Source organism: Pleurodeles waltl, chromosome 6 (assembly GCF_031143425.1).
Source record: "Pleurodeles waltl isolate 20211129_DDA chromosome 6, aPleWal1.hap1.20221129, whole genome shotgun sequence".
NCBI classification, from domain to species: Eukaryota; Metazoa; Chordata; class Amphibia; order Caudata; family Salamandridae; genus Pleurodeles; species Pleurodeles waltl.
In genome coordinates, this window is record NC_090445.1 from 1,685,668,757 (window position 1) to 1,685,688,518 (window position 19,762).

Below are 19,762 nucleotides of genomic sequence, written 5' to 3' on the forward strand. Positions count from 1 at the left end.
TAAATCTGGAGACCAGTAGTGTCTGTGGCTCTTGAGTAGTGGAGCCGACCTGGTCACACATACTAGGGACCATTTTTATACTTTTTTAGTGCTGCATTTGCGTCATTTTTTTACGCAAAAGCCGCGCAAACTTGCAAAATACATTTGTATTTTTTACATTTGCGCCATTTTTGCATCAAAAAGTGGCGCAAATGCGTCGCTAACAAAAGTATGAATATGGGCCTATTGTATTTTGAAAGTTTGCGCCGTTTTTAATCAAAAAGCGGCGCAAATGCGATGCTAAAAAAGTATAAATATGGGCCTACGTTTCCATTGTCAGTGTTGATTATTGAGCTGTGATCCTCCCATCTACCCCTATTGGGATTCCGCAGAGACCACTGACTTAGTGTGGTTCGTGTAAAATAGTAACAAATACCATACATGTCAACATATTGAAACTCGCAGTGGGAGAGTTTAAAAAAAATCGAGGGGGTGTATTTTCCTTAGTGACTTCTATTGAAGCAGATGGATTTTAGGACGGAGACCGGTTAAAATTAAGCCATTTTCGGCTTAAGAAATCGTGAGTCTCCTGAACTTGGTCTGTGGCATGTATGGAATATAAGAACTATTGCATGAGGAATGTCACCTATGGCAGGCAGGAAGCGATGGGGGATGAACAAGGCCATTTGTTTGACACATCGACCTTAGAAGGAGGAAAGCGGCTGTTTGGAAAGTTTGAAGGAACCTGTTTATGGGCCGGGAGGCGGGCCGGGCAGAGAGGAGTCTCGGTAACCAAGGGGACTGCAGGCTGGCTGTGTACACCCCGGCACAGGCCTCAGGCGGGGCCAGGCCCGCGGTCCCCTCCCTCCCAGAGAGCGCTAGCACCGGGCAGTGTCCTCGGGGAGCTAGGCTGGGCTTACCGAGCCCCGGAGGTGGATGTAACGCACAGGGACGGCGAGGAGTCCCCCCACCCCCCAGGACCGAGCACTGCTCCAGCGCCATGTGGCGGAACGCGTCGGAGAGCTTCGGCGCTATACAAACCACATATTTTGCGAGGCACAAAGGCGAGGTGAGTGCAAACCGCAGGCGTCGGTGCCAACTTCACAATGTGGCGGAAACCCCACGGTGATGTATCTTTTTATTTATGTATTAGTTTCATCTAGCGCCAAGATGGCCATTGGCTGGGGCGTAGGTTGGTCAGTAAGATTTGAAGGGGTGGGGGGGCTCAGCATCACGATTTCCCGACATTCACTCTGGCGTTTAATGTTAAAATACATTATATGGCAAGCAGGGCGCGCGAGAGGGGCTTAAGAGGCAGCGGACACGAGAGGAGGGCGCATTGGTAGGGGGACCAAGTGAGAGACATAATGAACGTTTTTTAGAACTTTCAGAACAGGTTGGAGAGGCTGTGAGTGTGTTTTTGTCTGGTGAAATCTGACAGACCCCTCACTAAAGCCGAATGAAAGCACCTGTTCCCAACTATTCTTCAGGAAATACATTTATTAGGGGGTGTAACGCCCCAAACACTCCCCTTGAGCTACGCCCCTGGGAGACTCGCACAAAATACAAATAAATGAATCTTGGGAACCCTCGTACAATGCCCAACACGAGCTACAAAGTATGAATCATTGAGTGAGGGTCCATGAGGGGTACTGAGAGGGTGGTGGGGCCTCGAGGGGGCCCCGAGGGAGAAGGCACAGTAGGGGGGACACTGTCACCTGGACTCCTACCCCAATTGCATGCCCAGTAAATAGAATGGTAACCAAAGGGTCATATGTGGCAGAATCCAACAATCAGCCAGTGAAAATATAATCTCCTACAAAGCAAAGGTGCATTTCCAGTCACTTTCCGGTGAGTTGAAGTCCCAGTCACTGGAAAATAAACATAGCAAGGTACAAAGGCGCATATTTACAATAAAGTGCAATATATTTACAAGAAAGTGGCGCATCAGCACTTTTTCTGCGCCCCCCCTACCGGCACCTAACAACACCATGGTTGCGCCGTATTTACAGTACAGTACACTGTGGCGGTCGTTAGCATAATAGGGTCAACATTTTTTACGCTATAATAGGGTCAACATTTTTTACGCTATTGTGGCGCTTTGCTACAGTAGCGTCAAACATTTTGACGCTAATGCAGCAAAGCACAGGGAGGCCCATTGAGCTGATGGCTGTGTCATTTTAACACTTTCTCTGGGCAGGAGTTAAAAATGAAAGAAAAATGACGCAGTGAAATATTGTAAATTTCACTGCACCATTTTTTTCGGGCCTCCATGCACAAGAACGCCCCCTTGCATACATTATGCCTGATGCAGCTATAATGTGGCACAGTGGGTTACACAGTGGTGCAATGCATGCATTGCGCCACTTTGTAAATATGGCGCAGAAGAAAAGCCACCTTAGCGCCGCCGTAGTGTAAAACAAATGACACTATGGTGGCACTAAGTTGGCGCAAGGGGCTTGTAAATATATCCCCCAACATGTGGATGTGCTTCCTTCCTGCAGTAGCTGAAAAAATAACAAATAAAAGAGCCAGCAATGCAATGGAGAGAAAGGGGGAGTAAAAAGCAACTTTCTCTTTTTAAAAAAAGCTAGATTTCTCAGAAAAAAAGTGTCATTTAGATAGTACTTTTGAAAACAACATGTTAGTCTTTTTGTTCTAATATTTTTCATCTATTGGGCTCTGTTGTACATTTTTCCTTTCTGCAGAGTCATGCTAGATTTTTCCCTTATTTTGCTAAGCCCTTTTTTGATGGTTTAAGAACTTTGTGCACTTCCCCCTGACAACAAGAGGTGAAGTGTTTATACTTTTTAATTTTAAATATGGTAAAATTGACATACACCAAATTGGCACATTTAGTTTACTTATAAGTTCATTGTACGTGGTACGATGTGTACCAGGGACCTGTAAATTAAATGCCACAAGTATACTGCAACACTCCCTGTGCCATTCACTTAAGTAGGTCTGACATCACGTCTAACGCCTGCCATTGCAGCATCTACTGCAGTTTAAAACTGTCATTTCACCCTAGCAAAATGTGCCTTTTCCATACTGATTTACATGTCCTGACATGCAAAAGACCTCCAAAACCGTTTTTCACTGTGACAAGGCTTGCCTCCCATGGACTAACACTGATGTATCCTATTACATTTAATATGTGCTAAATTCAGTTCAGGAACCGCTGAAAAAAATACTTGTTCAACTCATTCAAATTGTAATTTGTAATCCTCCTTAATGGTAAAGACAGATTGTTAATTACTATTTGGAAATGCCACTTTTATAAAGTTGGCATTTCCCTGTCTAACGTTTCTGGGGCCTCTTTGGGAGTGGTGAACTGTCCTCTTCTGTTGATGGTTCCCCCACTGGGAAGTGTGTATTGGAGCTAGACAGTGGACAAAAGGCCTGGGTGTAGAGGGGAGTGGGTCTTCCTGCCAGGATGGCTCGGGAGGAACCGTGCCCTGCCCTCACTATACTTCAAAGAACAGCAAACAAAGCAGCCTGACCCAGCCCGCCCATGTCTTTTGTTTCATCCAGGGAAGAGGGAGAACAGACCAGAACTGGGTTAGAGGATAGGCAAAGGGTTTGTTCCGCCCCCATGGGTTGGTACTGGGTATAAAAGTGGCACTTTAAAAGTTTTCAATCAGGACACTTGAGATTCAGAAGTAGCCTACCCTGTTGTTTGAAGAAGGAAGATTGGGCCTGCTTGCCTTGAACCCAGGATCCCAAAAGTGACTCAAAGAGTCAGGTGGGTGACCTCCTGTTTGAGCTACAGGTACATATAAGCTTCCAGAGGCCCTTCCTAACTTCCAGCTGACCAGACCCCAACTGGTCCTGACCTGCTCCCCTCTGCTGCCCTCGGTGGGAGTGATCCTGAACCACAGCTGCTGTCCTCAAGGTACTAGAATCTTGTCTGGAGTCAGAGTGTACTTCTTCCTGCTTAACTGAGAGTCACACTGGACCAGACAGAGTGCGGCACAGACCAACCCAGTGGCTCGCAGAGCAGCATTGAGCAGCTCCTGATCGGTGGCTTCACAGGACCAGATGCAGAGCTTCACATCACAGCACTGTGCAGCCCGTGCATCATCCCCTTCGATAAATAATGCACTTTCTTAAAGACTATACAAAACTATTTGTCACATGTGAAACATGATATTGCAAACCAGGTGGTGATTCCAAAGTCACAATTACAACAACTGTTTCTTGAATGGCTAAGTAGGCTGCAGAGGGTTACTGGCAAGTAGAATGCTACCAGTTCCACTGATCCACGCTCCAGTCACTGAAAAGGGTACCAACTCACATTTGGCAGAAAGTATTTTGAAGAATAAAATAAAAATACATACCAATTGCCAAATATAGGTCTGAAAGTCAGGTTTATCTTGCTAGTGAGGGGGACTGAGAAATATGAATAAATGTATGGGTGGCTCTGAGCACATTCCCTTCTTTTCCCATATAGAAAAATATATCAAGAGAGATCTCTTGTGCTTTTGTCCTGTTCTCCATTGACAGGGGACACGTCTATTCTTTAGGTGCTCGTGATCTCAAGTTGAAAACCCAACTCAGAGTTCCTAGACCCAATACTATCCCAAAAATGCAATTATTAGAAAATTCTGAGAACTCTTGCATACTCCCAAGGAATATGTCAAACTACAAGTGCATTCTCCTTCAGATTTTACACATCCTTCTGATTTAGCACTTTCTCTAGAAACCAAAGAGTTTATCATTAGCACCCAACTCCACGTCAGGCCCTTAAGTGTCTAGGATGGTCATGTCCCATCAATCCACTGAAGCTGAGCCTTTGCCACCCGCCAGCAGTGACCACCCTGCAACACTTACCAATACCCACCGGCTTGGCAGGGATATGTTTGCAGAATGTGCCAGCTTGTCAGAAGCACTTTCACTTCCAGCAGAAATGTAATGCTGCACACTGGCTTAATTGTTTTGCTCAAATATTTTTTAATAGAGTTTAAATGCATCCCGGCACAAATCAGAAATGTCACACAGACTCCAACACTTTTGATATTCTCCATCATCCTACCCACCTCCACCACTGCCACATATGATTTTCATTTTGTTGATGTTAATCAAGTGACAGTAAAATATAAGAAACGTTCACTTACTATTTAAACAAATACCACCGCCTTCAGAGTCCTCTTCTTCCATGGTATATTGCTAGCACACCTAACATGACAGTCAAGTTGTGTATCACTCTCAACCTGTCTTGTGAATCGTAAAGGTTCCCAAAATACACATGCAATAGTCAATCAGCGGTCTACATTTTTCCCAGAGTATCTATCCTCGTGTCGTAAGTAATGAGAAATTTTCTCAAACGCTAACAATTGCCAAAGTTTGTTAAACCACTGGGATATGCTGTGGCCATGTGAGAGGTTTGACAGCCCCAGTCTTCCACATCAGTAGGAATCTATTAAGTGCATTAATTTCATACAAATCCAGACCCTTCCGAGGCAGCAATTCTAAGCCGCCTTCTCAAACACAGGATATCCGAGTCATGCTTTGATGTGACTAAGGACCTCTTTCCACAATATAGTTATCCACCACATACAAATCATTGAACCAACTAGTATGGTGCAGTCCCAGCACTTGTCTGCTATATCAGAGAACATGTGATGCACCTCTCCTGGGAAGAGTGCCACTGTTCCATATCCAGCTAATAGGAATGCCTCTAAAATTAAGGTGAATTTATCTCCTTAGCCTGTCCCAGTCCTCTTCTGAATTTCTCTCTGCAGAGATATCTCCCTCTGGTCTAATGTGCCTATGTTGGAACCACCAAAAGATTTCTCTTGGGAAAAGCTTAGTAAATCTTTCACACATGTATGAGTCTGATCATCAATGAGTCCAGAAGAAGATAAAGGAGACCATATCGGACAACGAAAACACTGCCTCGATAAACATAAATGAGATTACTGTTTACACAATGCATTGGATTTAGATGAATTAAGTATTCACAATGATGGACTGATGTGGAAAACCATAATCCCAGTTAATATGGGAAATAGTGTTATATGTAAAATATAGGTTGTCTTTGGGTTCCCACTATTGTTGCAAATCACGTTTGATGAGTTTAGTAGGAGATGCGGTGTTATGATGAACAAATGTTAATGACTAATCACATTTTGATAAAAACTAAAGTTTAATGACACTCTTCAATTTATGCACATACATTCGAAACGTAGGTAAGGGGAGAAATGATTTGTTGTTTTCCCTAGCAACCTATACCTGCATTGTCGCATAAGTGCCTAAAATACCTGAAATCAACCCTCTTGATCCCAAGTGAGTTGTTACCTATTTTAAAAGGGGAGGTAATTCTCTCGAGGTTGTTCTTTTTCTGGCAGATGAAGGTCCCTCTTCCTGAGCTGCAGGTAGTGTAACCTGTCAGTTTCTTTCACTTTGAAGTCTATTTTGCACTTCTAAAAATTTTGAATCCACCCTTGAAAAAATAACTCCTGCAATGCATTAGCCTCGGCCCTGTGCCCCACCCGCTGTGGGCAGCCAATGCCAACTGCGCGTGTCCTTGGGGTTGATGGCAGGGAAGGCCTGCAGACAAAGTGCAGGGGCTGAGCAATAGTGCTTGGCCTTGGGCCATGACTTCCATGGTTTTTTCTCAGATTCACAAATTCCATATAGGATTCATGAATCCAGGGCCAGCCCCACACCCTAAAGCTTGCCCCAGAACTGCGAGTCCTATTACAACACCTAAGATGATGGCCGGGTGCTGGGGTACTGAAAGGTACTGCGGTACCAGGAACAGTACCATAGTCCATGGTTGTCATTTTAGGTGTCAGAGATTTGTGAGTCAGAAACTGGACTTTTTGTCCATTTAAAAAAAATGTAATCTAAGGGGGACTCTGAGAGATCCTCCGCTTTGGCCTAGGAGTCAGAGGTACCTACCCTACCTCTTATAGGCCCTTTTTAAAATAATACTGGACATGGGGGCTGTGAGTCCTGTATGGGCTGCCTCAATAGAATTATTTCTCTTGCAGCAGCCCATCAGATCTCTTGGTACTCCAGTTCCTGCTTTGGTATCACGGTTCTGAAAGGGACAATGGGAGAAAAGATTCCCAGGCCCAAGATACTTGACACATCCCAAACGGCAGAGAAATACAATGATCCCTTTAAGGCGCTGAGCAACTTTATTAAACACTAACATTTCAAAATTCTCTAAACTCATTTGCACCAAAACCAACAAAGGCATGCTTTCTGAGTAAAGTTGTAATTTCGTGCTAAGGTTGGTGTAAATGAGTTCAGACATTCGGGCTGTAGGTGAACAAAACTTTCTGTGAGAGCTATAATGTGAAAACACGTCTTTTTTCACTTCCCCCATTTTTATTCCCCTGCAGTAATTTGCATAAAAATCAGCATACCAGACCTTTGATGGCTAAGTTTGTGATTTGTCAATTTTCATGCAAATTCTTCAATGGAGTCGAAGGCTACGTGCAAATCAAAAAATTTATTTTCAATGGAAAATGCGACTGAACCATTTTTTAATGTCCTACAAAGGATGAGGTAAATATTCACTTCTCAGACTGGCTCTAGGTTCGGTATTGGATAGAAATGTGGATGTTTTCTTTTTTTAATTGTGGTGATATTAGTTTTCCCCGAATAAGGGCTCTGCCCGAAATGCATCGAGGATGATATCCAATTGTTGATTTAAGGAAATTATTGGAAAAAGGTGTATGTGGCTTGGATCTTCAGCAATTTAAGTACTATTGACAGTAGTTTCAATGGATTGAAGATACAACAATAAAAATGTTACCTTTATAAAAGAATTCCGGAAATATGTATTGATATTTTAAAAAATAACATCTCGCGTATCCTGCATGCTTTGGAATTCCCAAACTGCTCTTCCTAGCACAGTACAGCAACCCATGTCAGGGGTAATGGGTGGGAGGCGTACTACAAACTACCCTGCTTGCTATCTAAAACTATTTTAGAACACAACAGGGTGTGCCTGAAATACAGAGGTTCCTGGTTTTCTTTTTGACGTTGGGGATCCTATGGTGCAACAGCAACTTGACCCCCTCGCCCCCATCGCACCTTATTTGGATTGTGGCAACTGGATGAAGCTGGCACAATGATACTTGTTTAATTTTTGCATTTACTGAGGTTACTCGGACTGCTTATACAGGGTTGATGATGGTGACTTCATGTGGAAGGGGATGGATCCCAGCACGGGGTGCTTCTATACGTCTTGTAAAAAAGGCCGCTTGGAACCACCAGTGACGAAAGACTTTGTCCTTACATCTAGACGCATCTTCCTAATGATGAAATCCAGTGTCTGCGGCAGGGCTGGTGAATCCTTACTCTGCATGCCAGTCAGCCAGTTCTGGAGGGAGCTGGTATTGCTGGTGGCACAGAGAGCGCCCGGGTGCCCTGGGTGTCTGTTCCACGAACGAGAGGTGGGCATGATGTGATTCATCTGCTGCAGTCAGTCACAAGCCTTGCATGGCTCATTCTGGAAAAAGATACCTAACATAGAATGGATCGAATAACAGCAAAAACCAGATTGGAAGATCCAGGAGGTATGGTGACCATGCCTTACGAAGTCCTTGAGGCAAGAGAAGCAGTTCTCATCCACACCCATTGGTGGAAATAGGGAATCGCTCAGTGTACACATTGGTGCAGGGAATGGAGTGTGCCGCTAATGACTCATGCATGGTACGAGCGTGCACGTAGAAGCAGGTGCCAACCAGTGCCACCACTAGGAGGTACGGTAACCACAACATGAGAAAGGAGAGGAGCCATGACTTTAGAGCATTAAAACATTTCAGGACCTCTTGGATAGGGTCATCAAGGTGGGTCCACTTTTGCAACATGATGATGGCAAAGAACCTCATTCTTGAGTCAGGCATGGCAGGGTAAGCTTGCATTCTCTTCCTGTGCCCAGAGCACTGGACTCTTTTCTTCTGTCCCCTACAGGCAGAGTGCACCTCTATGTGGTGAGATGTTATCTCACTGCACGGATTTAGTCCACTCTTCTCAGGTTTTTCTATGAAATGACCATCAGCAGCTCGGTGTGTAGAGTGAACCTTTGCTGTACCTTGGACTATGACTACAGTGGGAAGAGGAGAGGGGATATTTCTTATCCTGGATACATGAGTCTAAAAGAAAGCTTAGGTCTGCTGGACTGTGGGGGGTGGCACACCTGCTGCAGAACACATACATCTCTGCCTCATCCTTTGTAGTACAGAAAGTGCAGGTTTTCTAGGAGCTAGAATTGCCACCGCTTGAGGTATTTCCAGAAAACAAAATTATTAAAGGGAAGGAAGTGATGGGGGTATATCTCTTGTTAATATGAGTTCAAATAGACCTCTTGGTACATGTAATGATGACAGAGGTTTTCAACAATACATCATTTTTGTGAAAGAGCAAATGCAGAGTTATTGCAGGAGATAATGTCATGAGAGAACACGGGGGCTTGGTGGGAGGTTTCTGCCTTATATCTGTCTACCCAGGCATCACTATATATTCACGTGCCTTCTGTCCAGCTTGTCTGCAAATGTGGTCTTGGTAAACATATCTGACGCTATAAAAACAGGCATCATCCCCGAGACAGATCCTTATACCTGCTGGGAGACCGAGCATGTGCTGTGTGCTGGTTCCTTGAAGCCAAACTGCAGCCCCACCAGACGCACTGGCCCCATATCCTGTCTCTGCACTCTTTATTCAGTGCTTCCCCTTTAAAGTCTGCTTCTTTCACAGTACACTCATAGCTGGTGAAGATCCAGACCACCCACCAAGGGAGAGCAACTCCCAGAAACAGAAAAACACAGCGAACAGGTGTTGTGTGGTATTGTAGAAATATCAACAAAAGGTTCGCTGTAGTAGAGAGCTGCAGCATTATTCAACCAAACCAAAAAAAGCAAAAGGGCAGGTTTTAACTTACACGAAACAACAACTTATCAGTGGCTTAACAAAGGCCCCCGTAGCCCCCACGGTGCGGAGGGCCCCCGAGCTCCAGGGGTCCCCCTCACCACAGTACACCATGCATGGCCCTGACTGGGTCCGAGGGTGGGGACGCCTACAGGTATTTTGCGGGGTGCCCCCTTCAGTTTCTTTAGCACTGCTTCTTCCTACGCTGCCCATCCTGGGTTGCCAGAGTTTTCTAAATAAGTGTAATGTGTTTTCTGCCCCCACCAGGTCAATTCGTGCACGTTTTCCCCAGACTGCCAGATTCTGCTGACCTGCTCCGATGACAGCCGCCTCTACCTCTGGAATGCGAAAAGTGGGAAACTTGTATGTAAAGTCAAAGGTCATACAGGTAACGAAGGAATTCCGCTACAGGAGGCCCCTGTTATGAGTTGGTCGGTGTTTTCCGACCATGAACTGTAAAGTGGTATTGATTCAACAATGATCATGTGCACTAAATACCTTACCATTTGTTACGTTTGATCTGATCAAAGCTGCCGGAATTTAACAGGTGAAAACAGTGCGCACTTTGTAGTGCCATGCGGAATTTTATTGCAGCAAGCACCAAAATTTGATTGTCATTCCCCAAAAATTCAGGGCGGGCATATTTAAGAGCCCCTAGCGCCACCTTAGCGCCTCCATAGTGCAATTTTTTTAAACTAAGAAGGCGCTAAAGTGGCATTTTCCCTGCCCCATATTTACAAAGTGGTGCAATGCTTGCATTATGCAAGTTTGTAAACCCGTGCGCCACATGATGCCTGCGCCAGGCATACTGTATGCAAGGGGGCGTTCAGCCGCTAGGGAGGGTCCTAAAAATGGCGCAAGGGGATCTATGAGATTTCTTTGCGCCATTTGTATCGGCATTTTTTAAGGCCTGCTATGTGCAGGCGTTAAAAAGAGGCTCCCACTGTTTTCAATGGGCCTGTGGGTGCTTGGCAGGGTTAGCGTCATATTTTTTACGCTAATCCTGCAAAGCGCTGGACTAGCATAAAAAATTATTACGCTTGTCCTCCTGACTACCGCCATGGTGCACCGTATTTTAAATTCTGTGCACACATGGTGGCGTTAGGGGGCGCTAAGGGGCATAAGAAAAGTGCACTAGGTGCAGTGCCACTTTTCCTGAATCTCCCCCAGGATATGTTATGTTTATTCCACCCGATATATTCAAAACGCGTAGGAGTCCGATTTTATCAGATGTAAAAAATTGCACCTACTTCCTTGATAAACTCATAATCCATGCCAGAATGTCACTTATATACAATCATTGGATATCTAGGGTAGTCCCCAAATTCCATATGCAATATGCATGAGCAGCTGATGTAATAAGAACCAAAGTCCTCAGGGTAGAAAGTGGGGGTCTTCGGAGGTGCCCTCCATCGTACTTCCCCAACATAATTAACAATGGCTCCAAATGGTCCATCTTGCAGTCCTATGTTCTTTATGTCCTAAACACCAGAAGATTTTACACATTGTTCAGAAAAGGAATTCATGAAATATTCCAAGGGCCTGATTTATTGTTTGACAGACAGGTGATCCATACAGACATGATGGACATCCCAACTGTAGGACTTCACACTCGACCTTCAATCAAGGCAGCGTTCATCCATGATGAAGGCAAAAGACCCAAGTTAAAGGGAACTGAGAAGAGATTTACACCAAGAAACTTGTTGGGGTACAGGTAAAAAGGTTTCTACTGCTCACTAAGAACTGTAGCCACTCTCAGTAAATGGGGTGACTTTAGATGAGCCCACCTACATTAGAGCCCAGCTCTGTTGCCAGTGGGGGTCACTAAAAGTGTGAGAACCTCACGTGGGCTTGTCGGGGTCATTGGTGTAAAAGTACACAGTGCTCTCCAAAAACTTACAAAGGTAGAGCGCATCTCCATCACGTGCCATGTTATCTAAGAAATGTAAATTATGTGCATTCTTAATTCGGTAGAAATGCAAATAGACAATGCTGGCCTGAGGCTACACCCCTGCCTACCAGCACTAATGTGGTGGGGGAATGACGCGCTTCATGTTGTCCCGAGTCAATGTGGTCCATTGTCCTTTTGCTTAGATAGAGCGGATCGGTCTGTCCAGTGGTGTTTTTTTAGTAATGGCTCATATTGGAAATTGGCTGAGTAGGGTGTGTATCATGCGGTCAGGATTCTTCACAGACCACGGATCCTTAATCAATTATTCGTGATTTGATGCAGTGCTGTGTGCCAGTGGTATGTGTAATCTAACTTTCTATGTATTGGTTTGTGAGAAGGTATGGCTGCACTAATGCTGTGGCAACGCTTAGAAAACTGTGTGGCTCTAACTAGTCAACATATGAGGAACTCTTCAGCCACCAGTTGGGTTGTGTCGTGGCCTAAGGTCGAGGGAGTAACATATGTACTCAGTTCCTGAATCTAACATTAGAAGACTAACCATATTTATACTTTCTTTGCGCCACATTTGCGTTATTTTTTGACGCAAAAACGGCGAAAACTTACAAAATATAATTGTATTTTGTAAATTTGCGCCGCTTCCGGCGCAAAGAAAGTATTAATATGGGCCTAACTTTGTAACATTGAGGCTACCAAGTACAAGCGGCCGTCAGCTTAGTGTTGACGTTGCAAGGGAAGGGTTTCCATCTCTGTTCTGAATGTGGGCTAGATGGGATGGTCCTTATTGACGAGGTAAAGGATGGATGTAGGTCTGCAGGTTGGATGCTGTTGTGAATTTGTAGACTGCCATCTAGTTGATCTATCAGAACTGTATTGGACCTGTGTTGGATGTATGGACACAGGGTCGGCCTTTTCCCATTTAGCTCCCCGCCCTTATACTCTCAGCCAAATTTCATGGGGTAGGCTTTTGAGGGACAAAGAATATGGAGGTAGAGAAATGTTAACAGGTGCAAAATAAGTGGCTAAAGGAAGGGAAAAAATATTTATTGAGAGGCCAGAAGATAATGAACAGGCGCTGGTAGCCTGGAATTAACAAACATATATATATATTAAAAGCCATTGGAAGGTAAGTTCAGGGCGCCAATCTAATGCAAGGCGCCCTGGGCCCAGGTCTAACTTGCCCTCGCCTAAAGATGGCCCCGTGTGGATGTGTGTTGTCTGAAATGGGGGACTTGTGTCATTTCTTGGTGCTGGGAGCTGTTATGGCACATCTGTGCAGGGTGATGCATGTGAGAGGGAGCGGTGCCATGTTTCTATACTGCTTCAGTGTACTCTATCGCCTGCTTTGTGCTCTATGTAAAATATAAATGAATCCCCGGTGCCTTCTGCCTCCCTCCAGGGCCAGTGAATGCCTGCTGCTTTTCTCCTGACTGCACCATGTTCGCCAGCGCCTCTTACGACTGCTCCGTGAGGGTGTGGAGGACTGCCACCGCAGAGTGTCTGCATACACTGATGGGTGTGTAAGTAGGGGAGTCTTGCACCACAGTAATTCGGGGTTCAAGCAAATATACACCCAGTGGTAATTGTCTCTACATGCTGGTCCACATGGCCAACACATCTTGGCCAACATCACTGGAGTGTTCCATGGGGGAGCTTGATTGTTCTTAAAGGTCCAGATAGAAGCAGGTTAATTAAAGAAAAAGGTGTTTCCCTCAGTCTTCCTGTATAGCACAGACTCTGAAAGAAGGCTTCCAGCTGTTGGCGCATGAGGAGAATGTGGCTTTTAAAGACATGAATATTACCAGAATCACACATGGTGTAGGCATGAGCCAGGATTCAAACCCAAGTCTCCTCGTTCCAAAGATGGTTAACAAATCTTGTCCGTGGCACCGCGGCTTTGTGAAACAAGATTGGGTCATAAGCAATTATTGCCGAAATCAGCAAATATTGAGTTTATATATTGTCTAGGTTGTTCTCTGGGGCCTGCGGGGCCCAGACACGCCGGCCAGCTTCAGGGAGGAGTCGTGGCTACTCTCGACGCCGGAGTGGGGGTTACGTGTCTAGTTTAGGCAGAAAAGGGACTGTAATCAATAAAAAGTTTTCCAAAGGACTGTTATTTTTTTTTTAAATGCATGTGACTTACATAATAAGTAAACACGCAGCCTCTTTAAGGAGCTCGACGGCGTTGGTTGCCTTTGGAAATTCGCAATTAACACCTTCCATTGTAGGGGCGGCGCATGCGGGGATCAGGGTTATAAATAAAGACATTTAGTCCAGGATTAAGCAGGTATTCTGCCCACTTTCTACTGGTTCTACTGGTGCTCTGGTGTGGGTCGGTACCTTACGGTTCACAGTCCCTTGTGCGAGTTCTGGGGGCCCCAAGGGGTGAAGTTGTGTGTGGTCCCCTCTGACTCAGGAGGGGAGCGCCACACAGTCCTGTATAGTGAAAGGGAGGCCGGGGCAGTATCAGTCGCCAGGGTATGTGCACTGAACGGGCGGTGCTCAAGAGCCCTCATCACAGAAGGATGTAGTGAATTTGTGCTGTTCCCGAGGACATCCATGGGTGTCCTCTGGGGATGGGGGTTATTGCGCCTTCTTTGCGCTTGTGATCAGCGCTTTGAGGGCGCTGGAGCACAGACACAGCTGTGCATCAGAAGGCAGCAGGCCAACGGCTGTACCTGCCCCCAACACACCCCATTTCTGCAGGGGTAAAGCAGGGGCTCACATGGGTGACTGCCCACCTCGCCGTGTATCTTTTGCAGGGTAACATCCACAGCTCATGCCAGCTGGTTGTCAGACTCGCGGAGGTAAAGGGCCATCTCACGCTGAGCCGCTCCCTCCCTGGTCCACGCCTTGCCCACACGATGCCAGGGGCTCACAGTAGTGCCAGGCTATCTCAGGGGGTACCTCTCACGCTGAGACGCTCCCTCCCCGGTCCAGGCCTTGCCCACACGATGCCAGGGGCGCGCAGCAGTGCCAGGCTATCTCAGGGGGTCCCTCTCACGCCGAGCCTCTAACTCCCTGGTCCACGCCTTGCCCACACGATGCCAGGGGCTCACAGTAGTGCCAGGCTATCTCTAGGGGTACCTCTCACGCTGAGACGCTCCCTCCCCGGTCCAGGCCTTGCCCACACGATGCCAGGGGCTCGCAGCAGTGCCAGGCTATCTCAGGGGGTCCCTCTCACGCTGAGCCTCTAACTCCCTGGTCCACGCCTTACCCACACGATGCCAGGGGCTCACAGTAGTGCCAGGCTATCTCAGGGGGTACCTCTCACGCTGAGACGCTCCCTCCCCGGTCCAGGCCTTGCCCACACGATGCCAGGGGCTCGCAGCAGTGCCAGGCTACCTCAGGGGGTCCCTCTCACAGGATCAAATGATGGCCTCGGGCCTTCAGCAAACAGCTGCTTTGCTGGTTGTCAGAATATTGTAGCCAAAGATATAATTTCATAAGTACTTTGTTATTCCAAATCAGTAGCGTAACGAAACTGTAGTCCCCCCACCCCTACCCCCAGGACACGCTCAGGCCAGGTACTGTGCTGAGGGGACCCCTTTAGTCAAGTCCACCCCCCCAGCAACTACCATTCCAATATCCCCAATTGTGTAAATCAGGTTTGGAAAATTACAAATGCAAAGTAGAGATTTTGCACCCTAGAGCAGAACCATTCTGTGCAAAATGCTTCATGAATCACCCCCCCCCCCCCCCCCCCGTACCTAGGTAATACTGTAGGTGTCTTTCGTTAACCAATGACCTTAGCAGGGTCAGCATTGGGCTTTAAAGTCACTGAGCTATCTTACCGGTTTGTTGCAGAGGAGTCCTGGACACAGAGGCTTGGGTTTGGTATACACAATTTACCAGCACGGGAGGCATGAATACTTGACAGCTGCTCGAAGGGTGGGCGTGAGGAATGTCTGTCCTGTTACCTACAGCTGTGTAGCATGTTTCTGCCATGTGCTGGTCTTAGCACTTTCAGGCCTGGGGTTCCTCTTCGCACAGGTGGGGCATCTGGTGCCACAACATGACGGGTTGTCCAAATCTATGAGTGAGAAACCAGTGAATACGTTTAAAACGTGGGGCACAGGACAGCTTTACATTCTGGAATTATAAGTTTTAGAAACGGGGATCCGTGAAGCAAAGGCAGAGAGTATTTATTAATGACAGGGACACGAAAGTGAATTATTGATACCGGTAGTCTATTCATACTCGCCACGGTGAATGTGTTTCAACCAAAGGGATGTGAACTCAGTTCTAAATAAAACACAACAGCGCCCCCACTCGGCAGACTTACGATGGCGCATACGCTGATGCCCGCTAGGACCATCTCAAGAAGTTAAGAATGTTTTCATAAAGAGTTTCTGCGTTTGATTACCTTTCAGGTGAAAAGTGAGACTCAAAGCTGGCAGAGTGTTTTTTTCTGTATTCTGTCTGGACTTGTTTTTTGCGTAGCTTCAGAGATTTATTTGTTCTAGGAACAGCATTTATTCTGGGATGGTTTGGAATTGATTGTCAGTCTGAGGGAGGCTGTGCTGAGGCAGTGACATCAGCAAGATAGCTGTGATGTCGCGCATCGAAGCTGGTGTGTAAGGTTGTCAGCATCTGGAAGCTGGCTTGGGAGAGACCGGGAGCCACAGAGCTCTGCAGCCCTATTAAGTGTCCCGCAGAGGCCCACATCTAGCTCTGCAGCCCTATTAGGTGGCCTGAAAAGGCCCATGTGAAGCCACGGAGCCCTATAAGCTGTCCCGAACAGAGGTGGGGCTCTGAAGTCTTATCAGATGTCCTAAAGAGGCTTACACGGAGCGCTGCAGCCCTATCGGGTAGGGTTACCAGGCATTCCGGATTTGTCGGGAAAGTCCGGGTTTTTCACCAGCTGTCCCAGCAGATTTCAGCAAATTGCTTTATGTCCCAGGTTTTAGAGGGGGTCGACTGAAAATAGCGAGAGGCACTTTTTGAGGTGTTGCAAATCAAGGCTATTTAGAAGTTGTTACAAGTAAGCACTTTAATTGACAGATATGATGCTGGTTTTAAAAAATACATTTTTTTTTTTTCATAGTGCTTCTTCAGCGTTTCGACTTTATGAGAGCTGTCACTCTGCAATGCTCCATTGATGTAAAAATGGACTCCTTCTATTTGCAAAATGTCCGGGTTTTTGGTGCTCAAGATCCGGTCACCCTATATCAAGTGACCTGAAGAGGCCCATCTGGAGCTCAGCAGAACTACCAGGTATCATGAGAAGCCCCATCTGGAGCTCTGCAGCACTATCAGGTGTCAGGAGAAGACCCATCTGGAGCTCTGCAGCACTATCAGGTATCAGGAGAAGGTCCATCTGGAGCTCTGCAGTACTATCAGGTGTCAGGAGAAGATCCATCTGGAGCTCTGCAGCCCTATCAGGTGTCAGGAGAAGGTCCATCTGGAGCTCTGCAGCCCTATCAGGTGTCATGAGAAGGTCCATCTGGAGCTCTGCAGCACTATCACGTGTCAGGAGAAGGCCCATCTGGAGCTCTGTAGCACTATCAGGTGTCCGGAGGAGACCCATCTGGAGATCTGCAGCCCTATCAGGTGTCAGGAGAAGGTCCATCTGGATCTCTGCAGCCCTATCAGGTGTCAGGAGAAGGCGCATCTGGAGCTCTGCAGTCCTATCAGGTGTCAGGGCAAGGCCCATCTGGAGCTCTGCAGCACTATCACGTGTCAGGAGAAGGCCCATCTGGAGCTCTGCAGCCCTATCAGGCGTCAGGAGAAGGCCCATCTGGTGATCTGCAGCACTATCAGGTGTCTGGAGAAGGCGCATTTAGAGCTCTGTAGCCGTATCAGGTGTCAGGGAAAGGCCCATCTGGAGCTCTGCAGCACTAACAGGTGTCCGGAGACGGCGCATTTGGAGATCGGCAGCACTATCAGGTGTCAGGAGAAGAACCATCTGGAACTCTGCAGCACTATCAGGTGTCCGGAGAAGGACCATTTAGAGCTCTGTAGCACTATTAGATGTCAGGAGAAGCCCCATCTGGAGCTCTGCAGCCCTATCAGGTGTCCAGAGAAGGCCCATCTGGAGCTCTGCAGCCCTATCAGGTGTCCAGAGAAGGCCCATCTGGAGCTCTTCAGCACTATCAGGTGTCAAGAGAAGGCCCATCTGGAGCTCTGCAGCCCTATCAGGTATCATGAGAAGCCCCATCTGGAGCCCTGCAGCACTATCAGGTGTCCTGAGAAGGTCCATTTACATCTCTGCAGCACTATCAGGTGTCAGGAGAATGCCCATCTGGAGCTCTGTAGCGCTATCAGGTGTCCAGAAAGGCCCATCTGGAGCTCTGCAGCACTATCAGGTGTCCAGAGAAGGTCCATTTACAGCTCTGCAGCACTATACGGTGTCAGGAGAAGGCCCATCTGGTGCTCTGCAGCAGTATCAGGTGTCAGGAGAAGCCTCATCTGGAGCTCTGCAGCCCTATCAGGTGTCAGGAGAAGGCACATCTGGAGCTCTACAGCACTATCAGGTGTCAGGGAAAGGCCCATCTGGAGCTCTGCAGCACTATTAAGGTGTCAGGAGAAGGCCCATCTGGAGCTCTGCAGCCCTATCAGGTGTCCGGAGAAGGCCCATCTGGAGCTCTGCAGCCCTATCAGGTGTCAGGAGAAGAACCATCTGGAGCTCTGCACCCTATCACGTGTCAGGAGAAGGCCCATCTGGAGCTCTGCCGCCCTATCAGGTGTCAGGAGAAGGCCCATCTGGAGCTCTGCCGCCTTATCAGGTGTCAGGAGAAGGCCCATCTGGAGCTCTGCAGCACTATCAGGTGTCAGGAGAAGGCCCATCTGGAACTCTGCAGCCCTATCAGATGTCCTGAAGAGACCTACTTTGAGATCTGTAGCCCTATCAGGTGTCCTGAAGAGAGGTGGAGCTCGGAAGTCTTATCAGATGTCCTGAAGAGGCCCACATGAGCGCTAAGATCTTGTAGTAGCATATGTTAATAACAGGACGTAAAAATGAACAACGTGAAGGAGGGGCATGTGTATGTTTTTTTACTAATGTTTTTTGACAATCTGTCAGAATTACTAAAACTGAAAAATACATAGTGATTTCTCCAAAAGCAGAAGGGTCCATGTTAATAAATACTTGCCTCAGGAGACTGGTCAGAAAAGCATTAAAGTGAATGCTGTGTTTTAGTCACCTGAGGACTGATTGGCATTTACTCTTCTAACTGTGATTTTAGAGTGAACGCTTGACCTATAATGTAACAAACACGTTCTTTAATCTTCCAGTCTGAAGGGGTCATTCTAGTGAAGTTGAGGTTCACCTCTGGTACCTTAGACAAACCTTTAGTTTCAAATTGTTGTTTTGCTTCTTCATGTTGAGGTTTTAAACGGCTTGAAAACTATTATTGTTTGAACTTGCATTGGACCTAGGAGTTATTCCAGCTCCTTTGGGTAGTGAGGCCTTGAGACCCTCACGGGTGAGTAGTGCGCTTTACAAATTCCTGATTGATTGATTGAGGGCTTCAGCTGCACGTTATGAGCTGTGGTCAGGAGAGATCTTTCCTCCATCAGATTTACACACTAGATAAGAACCCCAAGAACTAGGAGGCACCTGTCAGTAGCTGCTCTGGGTTTAACAGGAGCATGAAGTGAAACCATGGGAGAGGACTCCTTGGACCCTCCTCTGATTTAGGCACAAGACCAATCAATGTTGCTGATTACCCCTACACGTCATCCATGGCTCTAACGAAGCCTAGTTAAAGTAGACAAACCATTCATGAAGTTGGCCTCTGAGGGACATCATGTCTCCTGTGCCCATCATAAGTAATGTGTGTCCATGTAAAGCAGCCAACTAGCCCGTCTCTAGGCTGTCGTCTCGCTTTCCTCCAGGAGTCTTCCGAATAAGACTTGCGCTCTGGAGAAGAAGCCTCGCGTGCCCTAAGAGGCAGTTCGGGATCTCAAGCGGTTCTGCAAACCTTCCCTTAAATAACACTTCTTGCAGGTGCTACGAGGGACAGCAATGAGCATGAGCAATGC

General features: G+C 46.9%; 1 protein-coding gene across 3 annotated transcripts in view; it reads left to right on the forward strand.

The window, feature by feature from the left end:
• Window positions 1-771: 771 nt before the first annotated feature.
• The window catches only part of WDR38 (WD repeat domain 38), a 31,760-nt gene continuing 12,769 nt past the window's right edge, over window positions 772-19,762 (forward strand). The window contains exons 1-3 of one of the 3 annotated variants that reach the window (XM_069241733.1): window positions 772-1,048; window positions 10,135-10,255; window positions 13,176-13,292. In XM_069241733.1, coding sequence (XP_069097834.1) covers window positions 980-1,048; window positions 10,135-10,255; window positions 13,176-13,292 — 307 coding nt within the window. In that variant the 5' untranslated portion in view covers window positions 772-979. The remainder of the gene's footprint in view (window positions 1,049-10,134; window positions 10,256-13,175; window positions 13,293-19,762) is intronic. The other 2 variants (XM_069241732.1, XM_069241731.1) reach the window with 2 other exon arrangements.